The sequence below is a fragment of the Anas acuta genome, chromosome 1 (assembly GCF_963932015.1).
Source record: "Anas acuta chromosome 1, bAnaAcu1.1, whole genome shotgun sequence".
Taxonomy (NCBI): Eukaryota; Metazoa; Chordata; class Aves; order Anseriformes; family Anatidae; genus Anas; species Anas acuta.
In genome coordinates this window covers 91,727,306-91,755,237 of record NC_088979.1, presented here as the reverse complement: position 1 = coordinate 91,755,237, position 27,932 = coordinate 91,727,306, and the positions used below count along the sequence as shown (strand labels likewise).

The 27,932-nt window shown below is 35.9% G+C and overlaps 1 protein-coding gene across 4 annotated transcripts in view; it reads right to left on the bottom strand.

Moving 5' to 3' along the window:
• Nucleotides 1-27,932, bottom strand: part of RPS6KA3 (ribosomal protein S6 kinase A3) — a 75,124-nt gene that overhangs the window by 30,969 nt on the left and 16,223 nt on the right. For 3 of the 4 annotated variants that reach the window (XM_068687659.1, XM_068687665.1, XM_068687684.1), the window contains exons 3-7: nucleotides 7,742-7,858; nucleotides 5,514-5,595; nucleotides 3,618-3,698; nucleotides 2,505-2,584; nucleotides 238-344 (exon numbers count right to left, since the gene is read on the bottom strand). In XM_068687659.1, the coding sequence (XP_068543760.1) occupies nucleotides 238-344; nucleotides 2,505-2,584; nucleotides 3,618-3,698; nucleotides 5,514-5,595; nucleotides 7,742-7,858 (467 nt within the window). Of the gene's footprint in view, nucleotides 1-237; nucleotides 345-2,504; nucleotides 2,585-3,617; nucleotides 3,699-5,513; nucleotides 5,596-7,741; nucleotides 7,859-20,585; nucleotides 20,708-27,932 lie in introns of those variants that run through there. The other variant, XM_068687674.1, reaches the window with a different exon arrangement.

The window sequence follows — 27,932 nt, the reverse complement described above, 5'->3', positions numbered from 1 at the left end:
TTATAGTAACATGGATTATAGTACTTGGCATATCGCTCAAACTAAATGCTCCTGAGAGGAAATTAAATTCAACACTTAATTAACAAAACCCTATAAGGTTCTCCCATCTTCCCTGTTCAGTTTATATAGCAAATTTAAATAGAAAATTAAAATTTAACAGCTGGAAACAGAAGTGCATTGGTAGAAGTGCTATACAAATCAAATTAATACGCTGCATTTACCACAGCAGATTCTTACTTTTCTGGTTTTAGGTCCCGGTATATTATTCCAAGACTATGTAGATGGTCTAAAGCAAGTGCTAATTCTGCTAGGTAAAATTTAACATCATCTTCTGTGAACATCACCTAAAAAAGAACAAAAAAAAACACATTATTTTACATACAAAACCTCTAAAGCTTACATCAGCACCAACTGAATGGTCCAGACAATCTGGTGTTACAGAATGTTTCTTCTTAATACTCATATTGATTTTTATAAAAAACTAGAAATTCAAATTGCTTCGTTAGAAAAGGTCTAGAATTTTATAATCAACACTGTTGCACAGTATGTACTTGAAAACTTTTGAAAGCAATATTGTACTATACTTTCTGCAAAACTGAGGTTATTTACTTCTGATTGCCCAAGAGAACAAACAGATATCAAAGCAGGACTGAAGAATTTTGGGAAGCATTTAAAGAATGTGACTCTTCAATGGATGTGAACACGTTGTTTCTAGACAAATGAACTGAAGTCCAAACATCTGAATTTCTTCTACAAAGCCAAAGAGAGAAGAAAAGCATATGCATCATTTTTGAAGAGCATTTCTCTAAGTACCATCATAAAGGAGTTACATGGATAGTAAAATCCCAAAATGCAGCCTGAAATGAAACTGCAGAAGAGAAAGATCACAGAATGAAATAAGGAAATAGCACAAGTAAGCACAGGTAAGATCTTTGGTAACAATCTGCATTTTCTATTAGGAACTAATCACTGCTATGATTCAATGATATCATAGAATTAGAGAACGGCTCAGGTTGGAAGGGACCTCAAAGATCATCTAGTTCTAACCCTCCTACCATAGGCAGCGATGCCACCCACTACATCAGGTTGGTCAGGGCCTCTGAACATGCTATTCCTACTATATGAACAACCGTTGTGATCCACTGAGATAAAAAAAAAATTGCAATTAAACTGCTCAGAGTTAAAAAAAATAAGTTCCTTCATGACTTGATTCTACCTCAGTCAATATGAACTGCTTTAAAAAATTTAAAGATTAACATCTTCAGATAATTGTCCCCCATGGATTGGGGAAAAAACAGCAATGGGGATCACAGACGACCACTGTTTTAAGCAAGAATTAAAAATGACACGTTTTCATCTTAGTAGTTTAAGGAAAGGAGATGATACCAAAGCTTGCACAAGAAGCACTTGCTGATGTTACCTCTAAAGAAGAGCTAGTATTTAGTACAGGTACACTGAAGAAGGACGGAAATCTCTACAAGAAACACTTAAAAGCTCAAAGAATGAAAGATCCCATGAGGCTGATAATACACCCACACTATGTTCTTTGAAAACATTGAATGAAATTAATTTATCCTGAACTTAAACATCTGCAGTGTAGATTTCTAGCTCTGAATTAATCACTTTCTCCTTTGTGGTTAATGGATAAAAAGCAGAAACTTTTAGACTGCAATTTATCTGATCTATCAGATAGATCTGATCTAAAGAAGGGTCAGCCTCTTCACACAGGTAACTGGTGACAGGACTAGAGGGAATGGCCTCAAGTTGTGCCAGGGGAGGTTTGGGTTGGGAATTAGGAAACATTTCTTCTCAGAAAGAGCAGTCAAGCATTGGGACATCCCTGGGGGTATTCAAGGAATGTTTGGATGTGGTTCAGTGGATGACAACAGTGGTGGTAGGGAGATGGTTGGACCAGATGATCTTGGAGGTCTTTTCCAACCTTAGTGATTCTATAATTCTGAATAGATCAGATAAATTCATATGAGGATGAAACAAATCCAGCACGCCCATTTCACTGTCAGTTATCAACCATAGCTTAAATGCAGGTGCCTATAAAGAACTTATCTGCATTAAATCTTATAAAATTCGAGTGGCTTAAGATAAAATAGTCATCACCAAGAAAGTGTTATACATTCTTTCTTAGGAATCGAGAAAAAAACATGGATTTTTTGGAATAACTACTTCATGTAAATCCATGTTTTGACATATCTTTAGATGTAGTAGCAAGAGAAGAAAATCTAAGCAAGGTATAGAAAGCAATGCAGAAATATTGCTTGTCTAAGACTTTCAGAAAAGATGTAAATTACCGAGGGTTCTCATGGAAAGACTTTGTGCAAAAAAGCAACGAAGCAAACACCTAGCTCATTAAAAGAAGACTATTCAAAATTTTATTCAATGAAAATGGAATTATAAGAAGTAAACTTTTCTAATACAGGCAATTTCAGTTTAGGCAATTTTAAAAGTCAAATTTTATCAATATACAATTTTCAAAGAAAAAAGTTTACCTCTTTGGATAAACGTGTAAACAAGTCTCCTCCCCTGAGGAAATCCAAAATAAGATACAGCTTCCCTTCTGTTTGAAAAGCTGAAAAGATCAATTAAAAACATTAAACATTATCTAATTTTACCCATTATTAGAAGAATAATCTACCCAATAATTCACCCTTATTTTCTTTATCTTTCACCCTCATTTTCATTTATTAAAATGAATTATTCTTCTTTTTCCTTGTATATTGTATATTCCTTCTATTTCCTTGTATATTTTAAATGTATTTAAAATTATTAAATGTTTTTCTTCAATGGGCCAAGAAACTCATACCATGTGAGAGTGACACAAGTCATCAATGGAATGCCTGAAAAGTTAAGCTATACCTTGGATAACCAACATTTCACTCCAGATTTTGGAAGTACAGATTTGAAAAATCTGTAATTAACTAATTCTAAAACTTCTGGAAACTCAGCTTTGCAGGAAGATATAGTCTATCTTGCAAAAGAATGACAATAGTATAATCTAACATTATTTAAGCCACATTAGAGTGACAGATCTGAAATTTGAACTGTAGGAAAAAATGGACTCTAAAAGAAAAAAAATGAATTGAACAATAAAGACTACTCTGTTTACCTTTTTTTTTTTCTTGTTTACTTTCTGCATAATGTTTTAAAAGTATTAATTTCCTCCCCCTCAACTTGAATACACATTAATGGCTGTCCATGCAATAAAGTTAAAAGAAGTTTTCTCACCAATTTTAATGAAACCAGAAGTGATGCCATTGCACATTTTCTACAGAGCATGGCAAAGGCAAGAAATCAATTTTTAAAAAGTGAATGACTAATATAAAAGATAAGAGGTTTTGGAAAAGAATAGCTAGATACAGATAGGTAAACGTCCTTTCTGATAAAGCAGAGAACTACAGACTCTCAGTCCCATGAAGATTTAAGACCATGTATGAAGTTAACCGTGTATATAGAGTTACATGAAAACTACTACACAGCAAGCACAACCAGGATTTAGACAGCACACGTTTTCTATGATTCTCTGAACTACAATATAAATGTTAGGTAGTACCTCAACAAGCTCCCATTTTTAAGATATAATTTATTTTCCCCCTCCAACTCACCATAATGTAACTTGACAATAAAAGGATGGTTAACTTCTACTAATATATCACGTTCCATTTTTGTCCGAACCCGATCTCGAACTACAACAGAACATGAGCAAGATTAAAAAAAAGTAAATCACATTATGAATCAGCATTGCTCCTATATTTCCTGATGTACTTCACATCACATACTGTGGTATAACAACTGCCTACAGGTCTTTGTTGTGTATACAGAAGAGATTCGAGACTTTTACATCACAAAAATAGTACTATGAAATAGATTCAAAAGAACTAAAGAACCTTATGCAAATCAAGCAATACAGCGTATTATTTTAAATTACAGTATTAGATCTCAAAGGAAGTTGCAATTACAGAAAAAGAGCATTATTTCCAAATAGTTTCATATTAAGATTTTAACAGTAACTTTCATTTGCTTTCAACTTTGTTCTTCCTAAAACTGGAACCAAATGACACTCCAAACCAACTGAAAATAAAGAGTTGAAAAGTGTGATATCTTCCTGCTACTGTCAGTTTTCTGTTCTAGCCTTTTGCATCCTTGAATGCTTACTGCCTCAGAGCATCTCCTTTTCCAGCTGCAAGTCACACTTACAATTTCAGTGTTTATCAGTCTCCCCATGTGCAGGCAGAACTAGATCCACAACTTGTACTACGCTTTTTATTCATAAGGCTCAACCACCATTAAAATATGATGAAGACAAACGCTCAAACATCTTAAAAAAGCAACTGCTAAATGACCTTTGACTCCAATTCTCAGCTATTAACAGATTTGGGAAATGAAAGGCTATTGAGGATATCAAAGGACCTTAAATGAGTGGAAATCAATTCCAGAAAAATAGGAAGTAAATAATGAGAATAACTTGCGCCACAATACAGAGTAATCAAAATATAGGAAACTGTTCAAAACCACTCACACCCTAATAGTTTTAAACGTAAGTGAAGTATAATGAGATTTGGCACTAGATCTTAGGCAGAAAAATGCGAAGTTCAACATTTTAACAGAGGTTCGTAATTCAATGCAAGTATGAAGTTTTTGTTTACATGTCATCTGTGAATATTTTCAGATTAAAACATGATAAAACTGCAAATCAGTATTATATCAATAACATCTAAATAATTTCAACAATACAAGTAGACTGAAATATTAAACAATAACATAAAACAATAAATACACATTCTGGCTAAGCAGTTGGAGAACACTTTAATCTACTATAAAAAAAATCTTATAGAATTCTCCAGGACAGATTTGATATTGTGCAGGTTTGAACTTATTTTGTTATTGATATCATTTGTGACCAAAACCACTCAAGAAACAAAATATTATAAAGTCTCATTTTAAAACTAATTTTTGTTCATTTAGCTTAAGACACTTAAGATTTCTTCAAATATATCCTACATCCAAGAGCAAGCGTCAAAAGTTCTGAAAAAACGTACTGATATATAAAAAAAAACCAAAAAAAACAACAAAAAAAAACCTAACTCTTCTTAGAGATTCTAGAATAAAAGAACTCGAATAATACATTTTTAAATATTGTAACCTCAACGTAAATTGAGCAAACAGTATTAGCTGTCTCATTTGTGATACACAGTTAAAAAAGGAAGGATATTACGTTTCAGATAACAGCTCAGTAGAAAGTGGCAGATACAATGCAACTACTGTTTTAAACCACCACCAGTGAGAGGGACCTAACATTTAACATGGCAAAGGACTGAACCTAATTCTCCCTTTAAGAACAATATTGTACTGTTTACTAAATCTCTCTGTGTTTATTACACGAAACAGTTTGATAGAAATAAGTTCTAAAATACAATCTGTAGAATAGCCTGTGTGTAAAGATTATTTTTTGGTAATAATGTCCATGATCTCTCTACCTCCTTGCTCCAAATAGTGCTTACCTTTCAAGGTGGCCTTTTTCAACACCTTCATTGCATAAAGCTGCCTGGCATCTGAACCTGAGATTTTTTTGACAAGAAATACCTGCATGGAAAATTAAAAGAATTATTAAAAAGAAGTAAAGGCAACTCAGATGAATATACTTCAGTATAAAATCTGAGTTTGCTCCTCCTACATTTTCTATATCTTACTTTCAAATTCTGCAAAGTACAAATAGAAATTTCCTTGCATTTTTACATAGTATTATTTAATTTCATAATCTAAAAGGTTCATTCAAGGCAAAATCTGCCAAATTAATTCTGGTTAAACTTAATTGATTTCAGTGAGTTAAGGGAAGGATGAATTTGGATTCACTTAGATGAAAAGACTGAAACAAAATTCAACTTTATAGTCATACTCTTCTGTAAAAATAAGCTTATTGATGTTAACTTTTTAAGTAGCTCCATCTTAATAAAATTTGTAAGAAAGCATAATGAAAGTGCTAATGAAATAGTTCCCTGATATAAAAATAAATCAGTGTACAGAAGTTGATCCACAAAGTTATGTAAAATAATGTTTAATAATTCATTTTAGCAACATATAAAATAGTGAGAACCAACCTTGTGTCACAAAAAAACATAGCTAATACTCTTTGATTGAATTTTGCATGTATCAGTGAAGTAAAACCAGCCTCAACTAAAGTGTCTTTCATTTTATTCTTTTGTGTAAAAGGATTTCTTGACTGGAGTTGTGTTTAATAACCCTAAGATGCAGATATATTCTCTACTTTGAGATGAGAAATATACACTTCCCACAGGTTTTCTAGTTATTTATGAAAAAGCACAGAGATATGTTGTGGTAAATGAGAATATTAAATGTGCTATATGAGATTAGTTTTATCTGTTTTTGTAACCCGTCATATTAACAACTCTTGAAAAGCATACAGATTAGCCTTTTAAACTGAACGAGTAGTGGCAAAGTGTCAGTATCTTCCAAACTTTTTAGAAAATAATAATAATAATTTTTTTTTTTTTTTTTTACCTAAATGCTAAAGCAAGTGAAAAGACGAGCATTTTTACATTATATCTCAGCTGGGTAGTTAAGTATTTTTGCTTTTTCAAAACATGAAAAAAGTCAATTATAGCATTAGATTTAGTAATATCAACAGAATCGAAGGGGTTGTTGAAATTGTCATTCATTAGCTTACATCTCCTTGCCTCTGAATGATTTACTTCTCCTGATAGAAGATTTCCTAATAAAAGCTATTATCTTCATTCTGTATGTAATCAAATGACATCAGACATGAGAAACCAGAAATGGTTTCTCCAGTGTAGTCTTATTAGATCGAGTACTTATTAGACTTGGGTACAAAACTTTGTAGTTTATAAACATCTAGATTTCCAAGATTAATTGGAACTGCTGCTTCAACAACATGACCAATAGTAAATTTCTTCCACGACAAGAAGTGAACTGACTATTCTGTTTCCCCAGTATCCAAGATTGGTTTAGCATTGGTTTAACATACTAGAAAGCTAATACTACATTCGGAACTTGAATTAAGGCTAAAAATGGGCTTAAAAGCTTTGTTGCTTTTCATTGTAAATTCCATTCTCTCTCAACGATCTCTCTGTCACAAGAAATTAATGTTTCATTTTTAAGTTTGATTTGGACAGTGAAAGGTAGAGGTCACATACACCTATTGAGATCTTGGTGTGGAGAGTACCCACTAAAATGCCAGAAAATGAGTATTTAATAGAAGTTTAAATAAGTATCCAGTTATACTGTGCCTTAACCAAATTCTAGCATGGGCCTAGCATTAACAATCCAAAGTATATAATAGTTACTTCAATGACCACCACTGTCTAAAATGTATTATTTAAAATTACAATGTATTACAAAAATATATTGTCTGTAGTTTCTGTACTGGTGATAAACTTTGAGTTAGCAACTAGCATTACATACCAAAAAACCTCTCAAACCTTGTCCCTTTCAAACACAGAAAAGTAGTTAAAGCAAAATGACATTCCTTCCTTCAAGTCAAATTTTCCATGCATCTTTGAGGTCTACATGCAGACTAGAATAAATTTACCACTTTAGAAGATCTGCCACAATTATGGTGGCACTAATTTAGAAAGCAGTTTTGACCACCAACATTGCGTTAATGCAATGAGACTGTTCTAAATATTTCACTCTTCAACACTCTTCAATATGATATTCCCAAATACTACTCCACAAGAGGTCTGTTACCAACCTTCCCAAAGGATCCTTGTCCGAGCACTTTTAGAAGTTCAAACTGTGAAGGGTCTGCTTTCTCGTGTCCTTCCTTTACATGATGAGTTATTGCAATTTCTTTGATATTTCCTTCTTCCTGACAGAGCAAGAAAGGTGAGCAAATTTACATTAGTGATGCATCTTCCTGAAACATTTATAAATTCACAGTACATTAAAAAATAAGCGTTACTGAATCTAACCAACTATAAGCTCCCAACAGTAGATAAAACATTCAGCAATACCACTCCCATAATTAAGGCGTTTACCAAAAAAAAAAATTTACCTGGTACAAAAGGTAGCATTAATTTAGTGACCATGTAGCTTAAACCTTTAGAGACATATCAGAAAACAGACAAGAACAGAGTTGACAGTAACATGTCATCAGTACCCAAGTTTTTGTGGCTAAGCCCATGTTGTTTGGTTCATCATCTCCATTTCAGATTTACAACCCAGAGGTGGAAACCAAACTTCTTAAGAATTTAGTTCCCTTAAAGTATGTAATAAGCAGACCAGATCTCTTAGGAAGGTGTTCATTTTTAACACTTGAATAAGGATGACTGTGAAGCAGTGGGCCTTCTAGTCATTTTCCAGTCTTCACTTAATCCTGTATTTTTTTACTAAAAATTTGATAATCCCCTGAAAAGCAACGCTGTGTGCCACACAACAGAAGACTTTCAAAACTTATCAGCAATCATTCAAAGGCGAGAAAAAATGCATTCTTATCAGCGTCACCTGAACAACTATCTAGGCATTATACATGACCCAAACTTACAGTCAGTGCTGCTTAAGTAACTTCTATGATAAATACAACAACAATTTCAACTTTTCGTGCATTCTCTTCCTATTCTTTCCCTGGGCTACAGTGAATAAAATAAAACTAAGAATACTTTCCCTCTACTTAAACTCAGGTTTATTTCACAGAATCACAGAATGGCTGAGGTTGGAAGACAGCGCTGGATGTCTCATTCAACCCCCCTGCTCAACATGGACATCAAGAGCAGGCTGCCCAGGCAGCTTTTAAAGACCTCAGAGGATCTCAGTTCTCTTGGCCTGTCCTCATGACAGATATCTCAGTCCCTCAAACACCTTAGTATCCCTTTGCTAAGGGATACTCTCTCCAGTAGCTCTCTAACTCTTGTACTGGGGAGCCCAGAATTAGACCTGGCACTCGGTGCAAAGTAGAGAGGAATGATCACCTCCCTCAGCCTGCTGGCTGCAAGGGCACTTTGCTAGCTCATGTTCACCTTGTGGGCCAGCATCTCCAGGTCCTTCCCTGCAAAGTTTCTTTCCAGCTGGTGGTTGGCCCACTGCTACTGCATGAAGTTACTCTGCCCTTGGTACAGAGCCATCCACACCACAGTCTGTTCATTGAGCCCATGCTTCATCGGTTTCTATGTAAGGATCTTATGGAAGATTGCCTTCTGTCTTACTGAAGTCAAAGTAGGCAATATCCACTCTCTGTCTACCCATTCCATCGTAGAACATTATCAGGTTGGTCAAACATGATTTCACCCATGTGAATCCATGTTGACTAATTCCAAGCACCTTTTCCTCCACACACAGAAATTGTTTCCAGGATTAGTAGTTCCCTTGTCTTCTCAGGGGTTGAGGATGACCAGCCTGTAGTTCCCTGGGTTAATCAAGCATGGCCTCACAGTGCCATGAGACAGGTCCCGTCAGCACTTGTGTGCATCCCGACATAGCCAATGAACTTCACATACATCCACTTTAAGTACTACATAACCCATCCCTCTTCCACCAACAGTAAGGTCTTTCTTGCTCCAGATCTTCCCCTTGATAAAAATGTACCAAAATACACAATAATTCTAGTGACAGAGGAGTAGAGGTAGCATTTTAAATATGTGCTTCTGCAGCACTCATTTATATATTTTTCAAGCATTCAGCAACATTTATGTGCATGAATTATTGCTAAAAGTATAGTTTTGTACAGTCATTTTAATATCACTTACAAATGCACAGTAACTGTCCATACATGTCTACTGAAACATACTTCTAGATCACTGTTTTTCTTTCAAAGGACTCTTTTCAAAAGGTTAGCAACCAAACTTGGAAACAAACTGCACACAACAAAGCCTGAGCATGCACATCTATCCACATATAAAAAATAATTCCAGTGCACACTTTTTAAGAATGCACAGAATGTACTAGCAACTGTTGAAATGAAATAGTGGAAAAAAAAAAAAAAAGAAAACAAAACAACAAAAAAAATGGATTTTTCAAAAACTAAGACCACCAATAAAGACAGGGGCCAATTTCTCTTGTAAAACAGCCGAAACTCCACATGTGGGTGCACGTATGCCATGTACTGCTCCTAATGTCAGAATCTATCCCAAACCTTTTTTCATGAGAAAGTTATGAATACTTTGATCAATCACTCAAACTTGAATCTTTAGAGAGCCTGAAAGAAATGTTGGTTCCTTCTACTTCAGAAAGTAATTATTTGTTGGTGGGTATCTGCATTTTTATGCTTTACCTTAGCATGTGATCAGCTGGATAACATACTACTTGAACCACTCTCTGCAATCTTAGAGAATCCCAGGAGAGGAGCAGCACAACAGAATAGACTGCTAAGCACATATTTCTTTGTACACTTTGATCTGCTTCAGCTTAACTGTTTTACCTATTAACTCCCTTGGAGTCTTGGGAAAGTATAAAAAAAAAAAATCCAATCTTCTTGTTATCTAGTCACTTTTAAGGACTCAAGTTGATCGGGTATGCATGTTGTTTTAAAAGCATCGCAAAAGGTAACAAAGACATGAAAGAAAAGGATATTCACATGTTTTCTATAAACAAACAAAACATGTTTTCAAATGCAATGCAATTATTATGTAACAAACTTTCCAGTGGTTATTTTGGGCACCCTCTTCAAAAACACCACTTCACATTCCTGATGCGAAGTGAATACTTCCAGTCTTCACAGTTCTCAAGGTTCAGATACTTTTCAGTCCTTATAAGGCAGACCTAATATAACTCCCTTATAAACAAACGGGAACTCAGATCATATCCTACTTTAGTAGCTTGTCCTTAACATACGCTTCGGAGCAAGATTTATGATGAATATATACCCACAGATTTGCAGTTTCTTCTTCTTTCTACATAATTGCTGAACATTTGTTATTTTAACCTAAACAGTATTTTGCAAGTGCAGCTAAAAATACAAAAGTTCAGCCTTTTATAGAGAGAAGAATTATATGCCAAAGGAATTAACCCTCACTGTACCCATTATCTACCTGAATTAAAATATAAGCCTCTCACACTGCAAAGCTGAAATGGCTATTTCTCAGCCATCAGCACTAATTATAGTAATTAATAGGTGCTGTTGTACTATATACTCCAGAAGAGAAGCCATTCAGTCTAGTGCTGAATTTGCTCTAATTTGCTGATTTTCTCCATTCCTGCTCATTCCTGAGATACTTCGAAAAAACACGATGCCTCATGTGATGGGCTGAAATTAAATAGGATGACAGATAGGCTGCTGAAAGACTCTGGTCCTTCTCTCCTTTCTTCCCTTCCCTGACACCACTACAGGGACTCACTCACCAGCGCTTCAGCTGCTACAGCAGTGGGACAGACCCTTCCTTCCAGTTACAATTACAGTATACTGCCCATCTTTTATTTTGGTTATTTATAAACTTGGAAAGCTCCCTTTACTCAAGCCTAATACTGCAACATTGTCTAAATAGAAAATTCCAATAAATTTTTCTTTTTCTAGCCACACAGCTCTTAAGGCTTTCTTCACACTATAAAGTAAAACTGCCATAAAAAGTCACATTTAATATAAAAAAACAACACATGTGCTGTGTTAGTCAACTTAAAGTGGTTGCTACTGGCTTCCGTTATTGTGAAACTAAATATAGAGCACAAGGAAATAAACAGAAGGTAACATTACACCGAGTTTCCTTAACATTTCCTTAACAGTATAATAGTGTTAAATCAACACTGTTCTAGACGGGAAGTCAGTGAAAAACAAGTTTGAGTATGAATATAAAACACCACTATTTTAGAATAACTTCCTGCATTGATATCATTGATATGCATTCGCAACTCCGAACTGCGGTGGTCAGTATTTCAGTATAGGTAAGTTCTTAGTAATGTACCTCACAATTTCTGTCTGTGCACAGGAATACAAACACAGGAGAAGAACACTGAATGGACTATATTCCACAGACAAATCAAATCTAGAAGAGAAAAGCTAACAAAATTTAGAATTCATCAGCCACAAGGGTGACTCATTTTTTCTCTTTAGGAATCAGATGCAAACTGGAATAGGAAATATGCTTGTCAGAAAAAAAAAAATAAAAAAAAAATATACACACACACACACACACACAAACACACCTTCTAGGCAAGCTGTAAAAAGCTATTTAACCCTTTTTAGAATTAGGCCATTATTTTTATTGCCTATCGCTGGAAAAAATCTGTATTTTATTCCGTATTTTAAGTACTTATTGAATACTGAATGCTTACTTTACTTCTAGTATTTTAATTCATATTAATTTCCTTGATTAATTAACGCTGCTATAATACAAAACATTTGTATTTGTTTCTGAGATCTTATTACAGGAACAACTACTAGATAACATATTAAAAGGAAGCTGGACTTCAAACCCTAAAGGAAGTAGAAACAGAAGAGCCTTGTTAGTTAAACATTTCTCAGTAGTAATGACAAAGGCCAGAGAACCAAGAGAAAAACGAGTTTGTCTATATGCAGAATCTCCCATAATTTATCCTTCGGATTTCTGAATTTTCAGCAGCAGATCTGAAAACATGTCTGTTTGTAAAGACGTGACCCATGCGGAATTGGATGCCATAACACACTGCTTGCTTGACGTGAATCAGTTTATCTGCAGACCTTGATCTTGGAAACATACACCTCAGAAAAACTGAAAAGAAATCATGCTGTCTAGGGCTGGTCCACAATACCGTTCCTATCATACAGCTTTGTAATTTCCACTTCCCTATTGCTCTGAATAATTCCGACGTTTTCACAGATTGTATTTCTTTTCTAATAAATACAGCAGCAAAAAAGAGTACATATAGGCCTTTTATCTCTACTTTCAGTTCCTCACTGCAGGTGCCACAGAGGACAAACGAAGCTGAACATAACGTGACAGTGATGTGAAAGGAGAAACAAGTAAAAGGGGGGGGGGCATGAACCAAATTCTCGCATCTGGGCTTAAACCATCTGTAGTTCACTTTGAGAAAGGGTTGCCAAACACATACTTATCCAATGGTTGAGAGTGCTGTGTGTGATATGCTCTTGTGCACAACTCGATAAATTTAGAAAAATATAATTAACACCAATTAGAATTCGAACAGTACTTTAAAAACCAGAAGCATGCTTAGTCCATAAATTTTACTTTAAAAATGAAAGAACAGCGAAACAACCAACTATAATTTAAAAAAATATTTAAGTGTATGCTCTGATGCAGGCAAAATCATCTGCAAAGAAAACTCTGAATCATCTGAACGGATGGCACAGGAACAGACCTATGTCCTTACTCGTATGATGGAGAGGAAAGCTATCAGGAATAAGGAGCATCAGCATATGGAAATACCACAGGCATCCTGCGTGCCTAAAATTCTCAGTTTCAGATTCCTGAATAAATGTATAAGCACAGTGTGAACATGGACAGCGACAAACAGGACAAAAATTCCAAAACACTGGGACAGAAACTGGAAATCTACCAAGAAAGTTACCTTTCTTTCAAAGCTATGTAAAAATTAGACGTGAGTTAACTTAGAAAGAACATCAACGAGTACACTGTTATGTTTACTTACAGGATGTCTGTTTAGGAAAGGTATCCCTGGAAGACAGATTCCTCATTTCTGGGTACTTAAGATTGTATGAATATGAGTATAAATATTTTTAATAACTCAAATATGTAATCATAAAGAGTTAAGTGTTTAGAGACAAATTAGTTCATTAGCTTGACAGTGAGCGACAAAGATCTGAGTATACACTTGTAGTGGAAGCATACGTTAATTGTGACATATAGACTATACCAGAGGGAAAAAGTAGCAGCTACGTTAGAAATGTAGTTTTACAGCCACAGTATGATGGAATGGTATACTTAAATTGCTCCAACACATAGGTGACTTTTAATGGGTGTAAAGTCATGAAGTGACATCAATCCATAAAGGTAAGAAAGAAATACAAGGAAATGCTTATAACCTAAGCCACCCTAAGCATTCACGTCAAATAGAAGGTGACTCAAAAAACCGGACCCACCCTGAACAAGAGGACTCCCTGCACTCTCTCCCATCAACTTCAGTGAAATTACATTGAAATCAGATAAAATACAGAAAGCTGATCAAAAAACAGATATCCAAACATCAAACCTCTAACAAAGATATGCATGTACAAAGAGACTGAGTAGTGGGTGTGTTAAATCCATTAAAACAGCGTGTTTGTTTTGTTGTTTTTTTTTTTTTTTTTTTAAATGCATTTGTAGTCAGCTACGTGCAGAATAACAAGCAGTTTATTTTTATAATACCAAGAGCAAAGACAAGTATATGCTGAGTGCCTGTAGATTGAGACTTTCAGACTTTCTGCAAGAACATTTATATTTAACACACTACAGTGTTCAACTAGTTTCAAAATAAATAGCTTTACAATTTTAATGACTCTGATGCCTGTTCTTGTATAAAATGAGTCTTCTAGTTGATAACAAACAAAGAAGGGAACAGCTAAATGTTAAAAAAAAAAAAAAAAAAAAAGATTATTACAATACCCAGAATATGTTAGAAAGCTTCTAACAAATTCAGAAACAGATTTCCAAGAAAATTTTCCTTATTAAGAAAGCAAATCAGGTATGGATTTAGAAGACCCCACAAGTTCTCATTATGAAAAAATAGAATACAGTTGTTTGCCCTATCTTGAATCCTTTGCATCAGGAAGGAATTATGAAAGATAACACACAGCATCCGTATTCAGTTAAGAAAAGGGGCAGCAGCGACTGCAAAACAAGGTCGCGTGTTTGTTTGCTTTCCCAGAAAGCAAATTCTCCTTAGACACTGGTGAGAACCTCCTGGGAGCTGCAGTGAATTTCAGTTGGCAGACAGTTAAGCACCAACCAAAAGAATTTTCCTTCTGCACACTTGCTGACTACATGAAATAAGTCACGAAATACACCATCAAATCTGTAACACCTTAATAAAACATTCAGGGTTGAGAGAAAGAAAGAGGCGATATCCCCTTCTGTGTCTAACAGAGATGGAAGTTTTCATAACTGACATGAAGAAACGAGGATGAAACTGACCCTCACACTTCTAAAAAATCAAAGCATCTGAATGTTACAACAATTTCTGGCCAAAAAATACACCATGATATGTTTGCTTTTGGAATTCAGAAGCAACTTCCCTATCAGTAGGGCTTTTAAAAATACCACATTTTTCTGATGTGTAATGAGGCTCAGATGACTAGGACGGACATGGCTTATACATACTCGAGTTCATCAAAACCCAGTGGGATCTCATCGATGTGTATAAATACCTGAGGTGTGGGAGACAGAGGGATTTGGCCAACCTGTTTTCAGTGGTTTGCAGGGACAGGACAAGGGGCAATGGCCACAGGATGGAGCACAGGAAGTTCCGCACCATCATGTGAAAGAACTTCTTCACGGTGAGGGTGACGGAGCACTGGGACAGGCTGCCCAGGGAGGCTGTGGAGTCTCCTCTGGAGATACTCAAGGCCCATCTGGACACCTACCTGGGCAGCCTGCTCTGAGGAACCTGCTTTGGCAGGATGGCTGGACCCGATGATCTTTCGAGGTCCCTTCCAACCTCTACAGTTCTGTGATTCTGTGGGTGAGAAATCAGTCATATGCAAAAAATAGGTCCTGTATACAAAAAAATTCTTCCTGGACAGCAAAGGTTGTTGACATGCTGACCAAAAGCAGTAAAAGTGGCGTTAAGACTTTGGCATTAGATAAACAGATTAACAAATTTTAATGTCAAGGAATGATTAAAATTCCGTTCTCAGTGTATCCGTAATTCTGCAGAATATCCCTATTTTCACACAGTATCTCCAACATCCCTAATAGATCTTTCATCTAAAAATGCAGGTGTTGATCAGAAATACATTGGTTCCTTATATTAAGATTCTAATCTAAAGAGAATCCAGAATATCTAAACCAGGTTAAGTAACACTGGAGAAGTTAACTTCAACACTGACGTTCCTGCTTCCAACATTTCCAGGTTTCACCTTCACCTGTTAATTCTGTCCTGCTCTTTTAATCAAGTTAAGAAGGTGCAATCAGGAGCATCTTTTATGTATAGGTACTTACAGACTTAGCTATGCCTTAATTTTCCCCTTAAGGTAAGTAAAGGTTAGCTCAGTGTTTTTTTTCCACTGTAAAGCAACCTCACACCCCCTGGTCTTGAAAGGGTCTTCTTGAATCACTTTTTGGTTTCGATAAACTTCATTTTTAATGTTAATTTGGAAGCCCCTGCATCACAGCTGGGCTCACAACTGGCATAGCCCCCTACTACTCCAAGTCCATACCTTCCTGCTCAGACCCACGAGAACTGTGCTTACGAAGGCAACGATTCCAAGCCTGCACTCAGATGAGTGGTAAGTGACACTGCTCATCCTTTCCCAGTCACCACTTTCCAGTCTTAAACACCATGACCACCTCCGACTCATGCAAAATTCTTTGTTCCTAATACACAATTTAGCATTTAACTGGGTCAGTCTAGGTATAATTAGAAAACTCCTTCTAAAAGGACACTATTAATGCACTAAGAAATGCTGGTGGGATTCCACCAAAACGCTCTTCGGGAACTATTTCATTCCTATTTCCCATTTAAAATAACATCTCAAAATTTATTAAAATTCATTTCATATAATACACTTATTCTGTAATAGAGATAATTTATGGAAGAGAAAGAGCCAGAATCACCATTAGGGAAGTTCATGCTTCTGGAATCACAACTTCAGTACAGCCAAGAGCGTGAAGGAGAGGAAAACCTTTCTGCTACCTTCAATCACAACTAAGTCAGACCAGTGTTGGTGAATATCACCTCAAAGATCAACCATATTTCCAGATAAGACAGCCCTATAATAAATTTTTTAAAATAAGTTACTGAAATAAAGACAGATATTTCAATGGTGTTAGGGTGTCATCTTTTTCCTGAAAAGACAGGAAATAGTCATTTCTAAAAGCATAAAGGGCAGATTATAGTGACTGTTCAATGAATGTATTTATTCAATTGCCCTAAATGAATTTTAACTTACCTAACAAACTCACTGCTCTATCAGCTTACACTATTGACCATACAACTTTCAAAAAGCAAATCCAGTGAATAAAGAGCTAATTCCAGTTGTCATCTTCCACTTCAAAGCTGAGCACCAGCAAAAATACTGCTTTTCTCAGCTTTCACTTGTAAGTCTTAGCTACGTAAGCTACATAGATTTTTTTCCATCTTCCCTAAGGAAGCAGCAGCTTTGTTTTCACTCCCTCAGTCTTTTTCAGGAAAGTTTTGCTTCCCTGAAAGAAACGACTTCTTTTCAAAGCATACATATATGCTCAGTACAAGTGAAGGTAAGGATGAACACCTAAGAACGGATTCCCCACCAAGTTGTTAATGCTGCTCCAACAACTGCTGTTGAAAGTCTCCTTTTACTACTTTGTTAACCTTCATTGTACTCAGAGTTCATTTTTCTGACTGTCATGGGCAAAATATCGTTGATTCCTGTAATCAAATACTCAGCATCTCAGAAATGATATTAAACCTCGTTTCTAAAGTTACATGAAGCAGTAAGGACAGTAAGCTTATTGGATATCAAGTGATTTCAAAAGGATGACTCAATGCTGGCACAGCTCCGCAGCTCATATACATAATTTCCTTTTCCTCCCCTCCCTTGAGTCAGGAAGTCTCCTAGATGCACTTACTTTCCTAACTTGTTTTGAAAGTAGAATGAATTTTCAGTGTTACCTGAAGAAATAAAATCCATGTGAACTACACATTTTGAAGAAGAAAGAGCCAGCAAACTGAAAACCATTTATTTTTATCGCTTGTATTAGAGCTTATGGAAATCTTTATTAAGTTAAAAATGGGAGTTAAAAGTGTGAAGAATGCACCATGTCAGCTATTTCTTTTGAATTTCAGAAATATTCTATATACATTCACATATTCTATACTCATTATAATCCTACCTCTAAACTCAAAACTACCCTTGAAAAAAATATCTGTGTCCAACAACTATTTCATAACTTCCCATCACTTCAGTGAGCAACATCACTGATGTAAACCACGGCATAAAAGCAGTTCTTATATTTATGACTAAGATTCAAAATTCAAGTCATTTAACAGACCCAGTATTTATTTAAATTTTTATAAGTGTACAATTGCTTTAAAAAGCCGGTTAAAACAGCTACTACTGAAGTAGTAACTACTCTAATACAACAAAAGGCAAAGCATTGCCATGCTTAAAATTAAGCTTATTTAGGGATATTCTGTGTGCATTTTCTTTTACACTATTACTTTAGCAAAGCAAGAACAGAGAAGTTGTAACTAACAGGGACATTTGAAGTCAGAAAGAGTTTTTCCACACTTTATAAACTTTGGTCCTTTTTAGGACAGAAAAATACTTAATATTAGAATAATCTCAATTCTATTGACATCATATTACTTGTGCAGATGGTATCTATTATTTTTACCTGGCAGAAACAATACAATTTCCTAAAAACAAATTTGATTAGCAAGTGCCTAATTTAACAACTAAAAAAAAAGGAAAAAAAGAAAAAAGAAAAAAAAAAAAAGAAAACAACAATAGAAACGTGAAGTCTCCAAGATAAAAAAAAAAAACATACAGACATTACAAACAAAAATCACTGTATTTAGGCACCTCTTCTTTACTTTCTGCACCTTCTGTTCTTTTCCGTTCATGGTTTTCTAGCATACTGCAACAGTTTTAAGGTCCCAGAAGACGCCTATATCCACATTTGTTCCAGGTAGCCAATTCATTCATATGATGAAAACCACAGATCTGGCTGCTGAGATTGAACTCCTCCCATTCTTTTGGTGTTTCAGATGAAGCAAGATAGGAGTTTGAAGAACAAGTCCTGTCTCAGAGCACTGCGTCAATGGATAGATGAGGAGGCCCTCTGGATAAACATGACTGGCCAAGGCTAGGGGAGTGATTTTGAAAATACTTTTCCTCCTCAGACTGAAAACACAAAGGCCAGGACGAAAAAAGGGATCCCGTTCCTTCCTACCCAAAAGAACTGCGAGCACTAGGTTGTTCAGCAGATAAAGATGAGGAATTCACGTAAAAGCCTGATGCTAGTCACCAAAAACAGTTTTGTAATGTCATTTTCTTTTGATCAAACACCACAAAATTATCTCATGAACCAGATTGTGCATGTCAGCATTGGAAAAAAATAACTCACTGGGTGGAACTTTCATTTCCCAGTAACTTTGATACAAGCTTTGTTCCTCTGTAAGCACTGGCATTTAAGAGCACTGCAATTTATTTTTTTTAAATGAATTATTTTTAGAAATCCATAAACAGATTTAGTACTAACCTACGAAAACTATGAATCTTGCTTTTATTCAATAATATATTCTAAAATTTACATGGTCTGAAAACCCTTAGCTCGGGTTGTACCGTCTAGCATTTTAAAAAATCAATAGAATTTTAGAGACAATACAGCCAAATTGCTATAGGCAGATAAAATAGTGTCATTTTTGATCACAGACTAAAAAATATCTTTCACCTTGCTCGTGGAAAAGAACTAAACTTCATGGCTAAGTTGACAAACGTTTATTTTATAGGGTTACTTTTAAAAAAGCTGTGTATACTGCATCCTATGTTCTATTGTTTTACGTTCATGTCCTGTTTCACTGTTTCAGTTACAGCAAGCAAATTAGACTTCAGTTTTTAACACTTACTGCAAAGTTCAAATGAGTACATAGGCCAGCAGATGTTAAATTACTATTCCTTTTATTTACAAACTAGTAGACACGCATTGCTTAGGATGTTAAGACAGCATACAAGAAAGTTTTACACTGAGAAGGATTTGTAGACTTACAGGAGCAGAAACATGAAAGTTGATCTAAGTTTCAGTGAAAATTCTTAAATACATGGCAAAATTACATGTATCGTTAAATAGTTAGGAAACAGTGCACAGGATAATGCAGGTCGTCGCTAGAGATTTTATTAACTGAAAGCAACTTTTATCTTTAAATGTATAGGTTTAACAAATTATACAAATTCAGTGTAAATTGTTCTATGCAAGTTATTAATGTAAATTACTGCCTCAAGATGAAATAACCATAACACGAACTACAACACAAGCGTCACTATTCCTAGTTCTATGTTCATAAGTAAATACTAACGAGCCCATGTTATTTTAATTGTCACTCCACAAATAACTATACCTTATAGTTAAAAGGACTACATAAAATTTAACTACTAAAACAAGTTTTAATTTTCAAAATAGAAACATTTTTAATAAAATAAGACTATGAATGAGAAGGCTTAACACATAGCTATACTCATACTTTTTTGTGAGAAAATAGTAAGCATTACAGCATTTTCAGAGGTAAAAACTTCCCAATCAGGCTGTCAGCAGGTACCTTAGAAGTTTCTACAGAATATTATAGGAACACAAACTCCCTCCCACATCCCTTTTTTTTTTTTTTTGGAAAAAGAATATACAGAAGGCTTTGTATACAAGCAGCACTGATCAGAAAGCTGTGAAATACTGAAAGTGCTTTGAAACTAGAAGCTTAAGCCCTATCGATGCTCTAATAAATCTCTCCCTTAGCTTTTTTAAACAAGAAACTAAACTCACCCGAATAGAACGAGCACGGAGAGCCAGAAACTTAAACATGACTAAGAAGCCATGATGTTTAGATTTTCTGACTGAGCGATCATAAGTCTAGCAGGGAAGACCAGCCCTAGCGTTTTTGCTGCGACCAGCTGTTCCGGCAATTAGAAAATTTCCTGTCAGGCAAGTCAGACACAGTTGGGGGTGGGGAGGGAGAAGGGGGGAAAAAAAGGTCAGAAAAAAAAATAAAAGAAATTGATTTTTTTCCCCCTGTGGTAAAGAAAAACTGGGCAGCGCTGGTACTCATGTTGCTGATGCTGTAGAGATCAGCACAGGAAACTTGAGCAGATTGCCTGATAGCAACATGCTGTTGCAGATGTTATTTATTTCTCGTTCCCAGAAAAAGAACAAAAAAGATCAACATCTATTTCAGAAATCAAGCTCTCAAGCAACATAGTGAGAATAGCAACTATTTTAAGTCCTGCTTAGGATATTTGTATTTTTTGTGCTCAGTTGCATGAAAATCACTACTTTTTAGACTTTAGTGCAGACAATGTGGTATGCTTATGTTTAGTGACTATTTTTATTTACTAGGGCTGTTCGAAGACAGAACTGACCTTGCACACAGGCCTTTGAAACCCTGCACACTGAAAATGCTACACAGATGTTATAGAGGTTAGGCCAAGATAGATTACAGGAATTATTTGAATTGGATCGCCCAGCTCAAGTGTCTGACTTAAGCACAAATATTACAAATGCTCTGTACAAAGTGAATAACTTCTTAAATTAATATAAATACCTAAGCTTTCTTTTAGTGTTTCCAAAATAACTTTCAAAATATTTCTTAGAATTAGAATGTATTACTTCCAAACAGCTAGAGACCAAGCTTTCAGTTTGATCTCTCTGTGTTTAGTACCTAAGTCACTGTTACGTGTACTGACAACATAAGGATCTCTCGCTTCAGTATTCATTAAAAAACACTGAATTCTGTAGTCCATGCTCCATTATAATACGTAGCAAGACTGCTTTTATTCAAGCACTGAATAAATAAATGCAAGTAATGACATTTAGGTAACAGCATATACACATGCTCAACCAGAAATAGAGCCAGGTGATTCCATTTAGCAAATCTGTACCAAAGGAAACAAGGCAAAATACTGTACACTTCCTGCACAAGACATTAAAACAAACAAACCCTCCAAACTACCTTTCTTGATTGGGATCTAACAAGTACCTGGATTACGGCAATTTTTTTTTTTTTTTTTTTTTAGCTTTTAATTGCTCTTCATAAGACAAAGACTGTGATTTATTTAAGTGAAAGAACATGTTGCTTCCCTCTGTAAATCACATCCTGGCTTTCTACAGTATCGCTTTTTAACTTCGCCTTTAAAACCTGCACTATACACCTCTTCAGCACGGAAGACCCTCTTGCCCAAATGCGGAGCCAAAATAATTCATGGTCCCCAAGCAAAAATGTATGTGCCTTTATGTTCTCTTGTACTTCTCTGGGTGTTCATTTACGCCACATCTACAAGCATGGGTCTTTATATTCGGTACATAAAATTTGAACAAATTGCTGTTATAAATTACACAGACATTCGGTAACCACTACTACACCTCAACTTCTCAATTGCTATGTCCTTTTCATACGCCAGAGTATTACAGCCTGTTTGGAATAAACAGCCTCTACTACAACAGCAGTAACGCAGCATGAAAAATGATTCAATCTATGCTTTGGGATAAACAAGGCGTCTTGAACACTAGGAGGTTACACAAGGATTTCAAGTATTTCCTAAATGGTACAAGAATTGCTTGAAATTGCTCTCTTCACTTGCTTTAAATCCCCAGCGACTTCCCCCTCAAAACTGTAGCATCTCAAGAATTGCAGTTTAATAGCGACACAGAAGTTTACACTTTGAAGGAAAAAAGGGGGGTGGGAAGGTCAGGGGGGGATCATTCAAGCTTTCTCTGCCGTGCCCTGTCAAGCACATGTGTGAATGCACTAAAAGCAGAGTCATCATGAGTCTCCTTCAAATCACTAAATGTACGTAGGATGAACTGCTAAAAGCAGAAACGAAGAGCAAGGGAGACCTACATTAAATATTAAGTTCTTTCAAGCCGGCAACGTACTGTGGGTAAATAACCATTTTCTTCCCTTTTTCTAGGAAGGGTGCGAGTGTATTGCACTAGCGAGCTGTATGCGCTAAGGGCGACACAAATAAGACATTTCAACTGCTACATTCATACAATTACTGACTACTGCTCCCCAAACCTTTTATTTGACCTCCCGGAGAAGTACAAAGCGCAGTGCTCAGGGGTCAATGGGGTTACTTCCCAACAATAGTTCTCCTATAACCGGCATGGGTCTGCAGCAGGTGGAAGAAATTTCTTGTGTTCTGGGAGAATAAAGCCGGCATGGTTCCCAAAGAGCACTACTAGCCAACCAGAAACATTAAGATATACGCTATGTAATTCATTTAGAGAATCTCTGAGAAGAGAGCTTGTCCTTTTAAATATTTCTTCATATGACAAGGAGACAGGTTAGAGGGCAGCGGTCCCCCAACAGGGAAGCCTGTGATAACGAGGACAAATTACTCCAGCAAATTGCTCCCCTAACCTTGAAGTCTGATAAGCTTTTATATTACATGCTTATCAAGAAACACAAGTGTCCCCAAAACAAAAAGGAATTTGCTATGCCTGTCAGCGACAGCTGAGTCAATTGCAGGTTGGATAAAAAAAAAATAAATAAATAAAAGCACACAATTCACAACGAATTTCCTCCTCCAGGAGGGAAATATGAAGTGAGCTTGTCTCCCATCCTCCCCTTCTGCACTTCTAATTTGGATGCTCTGAACTTAGAAAAATGAAGGGAAAACTTCAAACTTGCAGTCAGGAATATGGAGCTCACAGCTTCCACAGAAAGCAGGAGAACTGAAAGATGCTGGAGGATCTCCCCACACAGTACAGAATGTGGGAATCACAAAGTTTTACTGAATAAAGTGTGCACACTACAGCTGGACACCCACTTTTACACATTACCAGAAAAACCTGAGGCATTTCCTCTATGTGGAGTCCACTAGGTAAACCGGACGTTTTCCCGTACCCTCAGCCTGGGGAGCATAATAATGCATGTGAAGTCTTACTGTTCCTAGACAAGGAAGGCTCTGTAGTACAGATTACCTTCAATTATCTGAAAACAAAACAAACAAAAACACAAAACAAACCAAAGAAAAACAACAACCCCATGATTCAAAGATCAAAGCAAAAATTCCTTTAAGTGGTATATTCTTTATTGCAGCACTGGATGCATGGGGGACCTCTCCACCTATCGTGCATACCCAAAGCAGAAAGCAGTCTTGAATTCATACGACCAATCTATCAATATTCTACAAGCGCCTATACATATTCATTACCTATCCCCGCCTTCCCTCGCTTCTCATGCTAATTAGCCTTTTGGCACCTTGCGCCTGAGTAGAGCCTCCCAAGAATTGTGGGCAGGGGTCTTTGGGAGGAAGATCCCGAGTCTTCCTCACAGTGTACTTTTCATCTTTGGTCAGGAATCTGCTGAGTTGACATGTTTCTTAATTGCAGGAGCTGATTCTTGCTAATTTTCCCGTTTGTTGTATCTTTATAATGAATTCCAATGTCCAGTTTCGAGATTTATAGTCCTTACATTTGTTTCTGTGTCCATCTGCCGCTTCCTTATCATGAGTTCCAGTGTCTTGTTTTGAGATATACACTCCTTGTCTGGGGATTGTCCTTGCCTCCCCAATACCTCCTTAATCACCCAAAACAAGAGTACACAAGAACTGAAAAACCCTCATTTGATGAAGGTTAATTGGTAGGTACAGAGAGATACTTTTTGGAGTTTCCAGAAGCTGAATAACATACTTATCTTCATAACAAACATGTTTGTATAGCCAAGGCAGCAATATTATATTAATCAGAGGGTGTGGCAGTTTCCATCTGCTATTTTACAGGCTTTTCAGGGCTACCATCTGTTTTCTCTTCATGTAACAAGTAAGCAGATTGACTGTTAACGTTGCTTACATGCTCAAATCATTCAATTTTCTGATCAAGATCCAGAAAGCATGCTGCACCTAAAACACCAAGCACTCATTGATGCCTTCTAATGGATTTTCTGAAAGAGTTTTGCTGTAACCTTCCCTCAACACCTGAGGACATCTTGGGGGGGAAAAAATATCCCAAGCCTTGCCTGCCCTGAATGGGTTTGATGTATAAATCAACCTTTCAGATCAAGAGCTTTGCAACATTTTACAAGTATGCTGTAACTCCTTACGTACGGACCACTGAGTTCATTCTTACATAGGTAAAGTACATGCGTATCAGTTTAAGTCTAGAGAAAAAAAAGTATTCTGCCTTTTACAAAGGAAAATTTGAGCACAGCGAAGGCATTAACTGGATTTGATTTTTACAGACGTAAAAGTTTGCCTTGGAAAACTTACTTGTTCAAGAATCAAGGTACTTTATTGTAAAATATAATTAAACATACATACGTACATGTGAATAAATACAAATATATTTAGTAAAATACAGCAGAAGGAATATAAGAACTATGAACCTCCTTAAAGTCTTAGTTTAGTAGTTATCACCCAGACTGTTTCCTTCATTACACACCGGGCACTGTTTCATTAAATGGTCAGATTATCTGTTGGCATTAACTGAAACTATGACTTAGTTCACAACAAGGAACACGGTGTTATACTGAATTATGTAACAGAGTTTCAAAGAATTACATTGCTATGGCTGCAAAGCTTCCTCAATTTGATTTCCACATAAACAGGCAATAACCACACACTAAATAAAGTGTAAGCAATGTGAAAAAATAACTTGACTGTACACCTCATCTCTCAGGAAAATACAAAAATATTAATATGTCAATGTTTTACACTACTGATAACAAAGTCGAGTAGCTGTTTCTGCTAATATTAGACAGTTCTGTAGAAATTGAGAAATCCTAACCACAGTGCTCTGTGAACACTTGTGAGCTCAATCATTTCCGTAATATCTAAGAAACTCTAGCTAGATCTTAAAACCCCTACCACAGACTCAGGAATTTACATCAAAACGTTGACAAAACCACACACGGAAAATTGAAATATGAATGTTATGCCAGCAAAAGTAAAACAAGCGTATCAAAATTAGCATCAGCAATACATTCACTTTCATGTTAACACACACTTTTTTGCTGAATTACTTCATTTTCATGTTTTATCTTTTCATTGCTGGTGACAACAAATGAGATTACCCCAGATTACTGTGGTTTTAGTGTTACTGCCTGAATAACAGTAGGCACACAAGGATTACATGTTCACATGGGAATTTTCTGTGTAGATTCATATTTGTTCACTAGATTTCAGTTATCTTCTGTAAAACCTCTCTGGTTATAGTCTCAAGCCTTCCTCAAGGTCTAAGGTGTTTCAAATACTGCACATTTGTCAAAATTATCCCAAGTATGTGTGTATATATATATATATATATATATATATATATATATATATACACACACACACTTAAAGGTTGACCAGTATTTTACATATACTATATACAGCGTATCAGATACCTAGGTATGCATAATGTAGAATGTCAAGATTAGTACATAAAGTTGACTGTTCAAGGCCAGTAATTGGACAAAAACTATTTTGCCCCATATGCTTCAAATTATTTTTCTAATGCATTTTAAATCTTTTTTCTAAGACCACGTTTTCCTCATAACCTCTTCTAATAAAACACTGATAGGCAAGAAAAAGCTCACCACTTTCATACCTCCTGACTGCAGTTTTCAATTCTATTGAGAAAAACAGACATAACCACTGACTTTTCTTTACAAGCCTAGCTTATGTTACCTGTTGACTACAGTCCTAGTTATTTTAGTTATATGTTTTTAGTGAAAGGATGAAAGCCACTGAGGTTTAGTTTTGCATCATCCAGATCAGCATGTTTTAATATACTGTTTCATGTTTCACTTCTATGTAATTCTACCTGTGTTTACGTTCTACTTATTTAAGAGTAGGGTTTTGCTTAAAGTTATACCAAAACATACAAAAAGTATAACAATACTCCCCAACCACCCCCACTGGAGACATCATTTACTTTTTCATCCCAGTTGCTTGTGCCTGAATTATTTCCATTCTGGCCTGTACTAAAAAACAAACAAACAGTAACCTTCAGTCCCTGTAGGCTACCAAACAGAAACGTATGTCAGCCCATGCAGCTTACAAAGCATTATTAGAAACCACCTTTCACAAATTCTTGGAACCTAGTATTTTTGTATTTTTAATATTGTGCTTAAGCTAGCAAAATGCAATGATAACTGATCAGTTCTAGTACTGCTTTAATGGCCAAATTGAACACAGATTAAAAAGAGTAGCAAAGTGTGCATCGTGCTTTTGAGAACTCAAAACATTTCATGTGCTCTGTTAATTAACTCGATCTCTATGGACACAGCAGTAAAGAAAACAACAGTAGATAGCACAAGAGTGAGAAAGGTAGCAAATAAAAGGCTTTAAATTGCTTCCCTTTTTCAGTAATCTTCCCTTAAGCTTTCACATCAGGTCAAACTTCAGCCAGTGTATTTGTTCTCGCATTTATTTCCTGCCAGGCCCAGGTTATTTATGACATTCATCAGATATTAAATGTTGACTTAAGTTATGAAGCTAGATATAACCAGTATATTAATTGTAATAAAACTAGAATATTGAGTGATTCCTCTTTTAAGAGGAACAACACTGAACTATACAGTACCTTGGACTCCTCAGAAATAGGTATGTAACCTTAAATCTGCTGCTTTTCTTACGACAAACCACTGAGTCTGAAACAAATCTGTGCAACTCAGACTCACCTGTCCATTAACTTCACTTTTGGGTGAAAGAACAGGGATCTAACAATTTGAAACTTATCTTTTGATATGCACAATACTAGGGAGACTTCCAGTCTCCCTAGTATTGCAGACAAAATTGCATTAGACTTCTACATTTGTTTTAAACTTCTTATCCAATTTGCATTATCAGCATACTATTCATACATTGACACTGCAAAAGGATGCATTATTTCAAGCTTTCGCCCTCTTCTCTCCACAGAGCTGTGGCAACTCTCTATCCCGAGCTTGCATACATTACAGAACTGTGAGAATATTTTGTCTTCTGACCTGATGTACAAGAGTCTGCACATGCTAGGCCCGTTCATGCTACTGTCCTCAAGTTACAGCAGAGAAATTTCATGGATTATCAGCCCTTTTAGGGCCCATAAGCCCTTTTAGACACAAGGTCAAACAGAAGAACTAAAATGAGTTTCAGCGGCAATTTAACATTAGTCTTTATCTTATGCCAAAACAGACATGAATCACAAAGA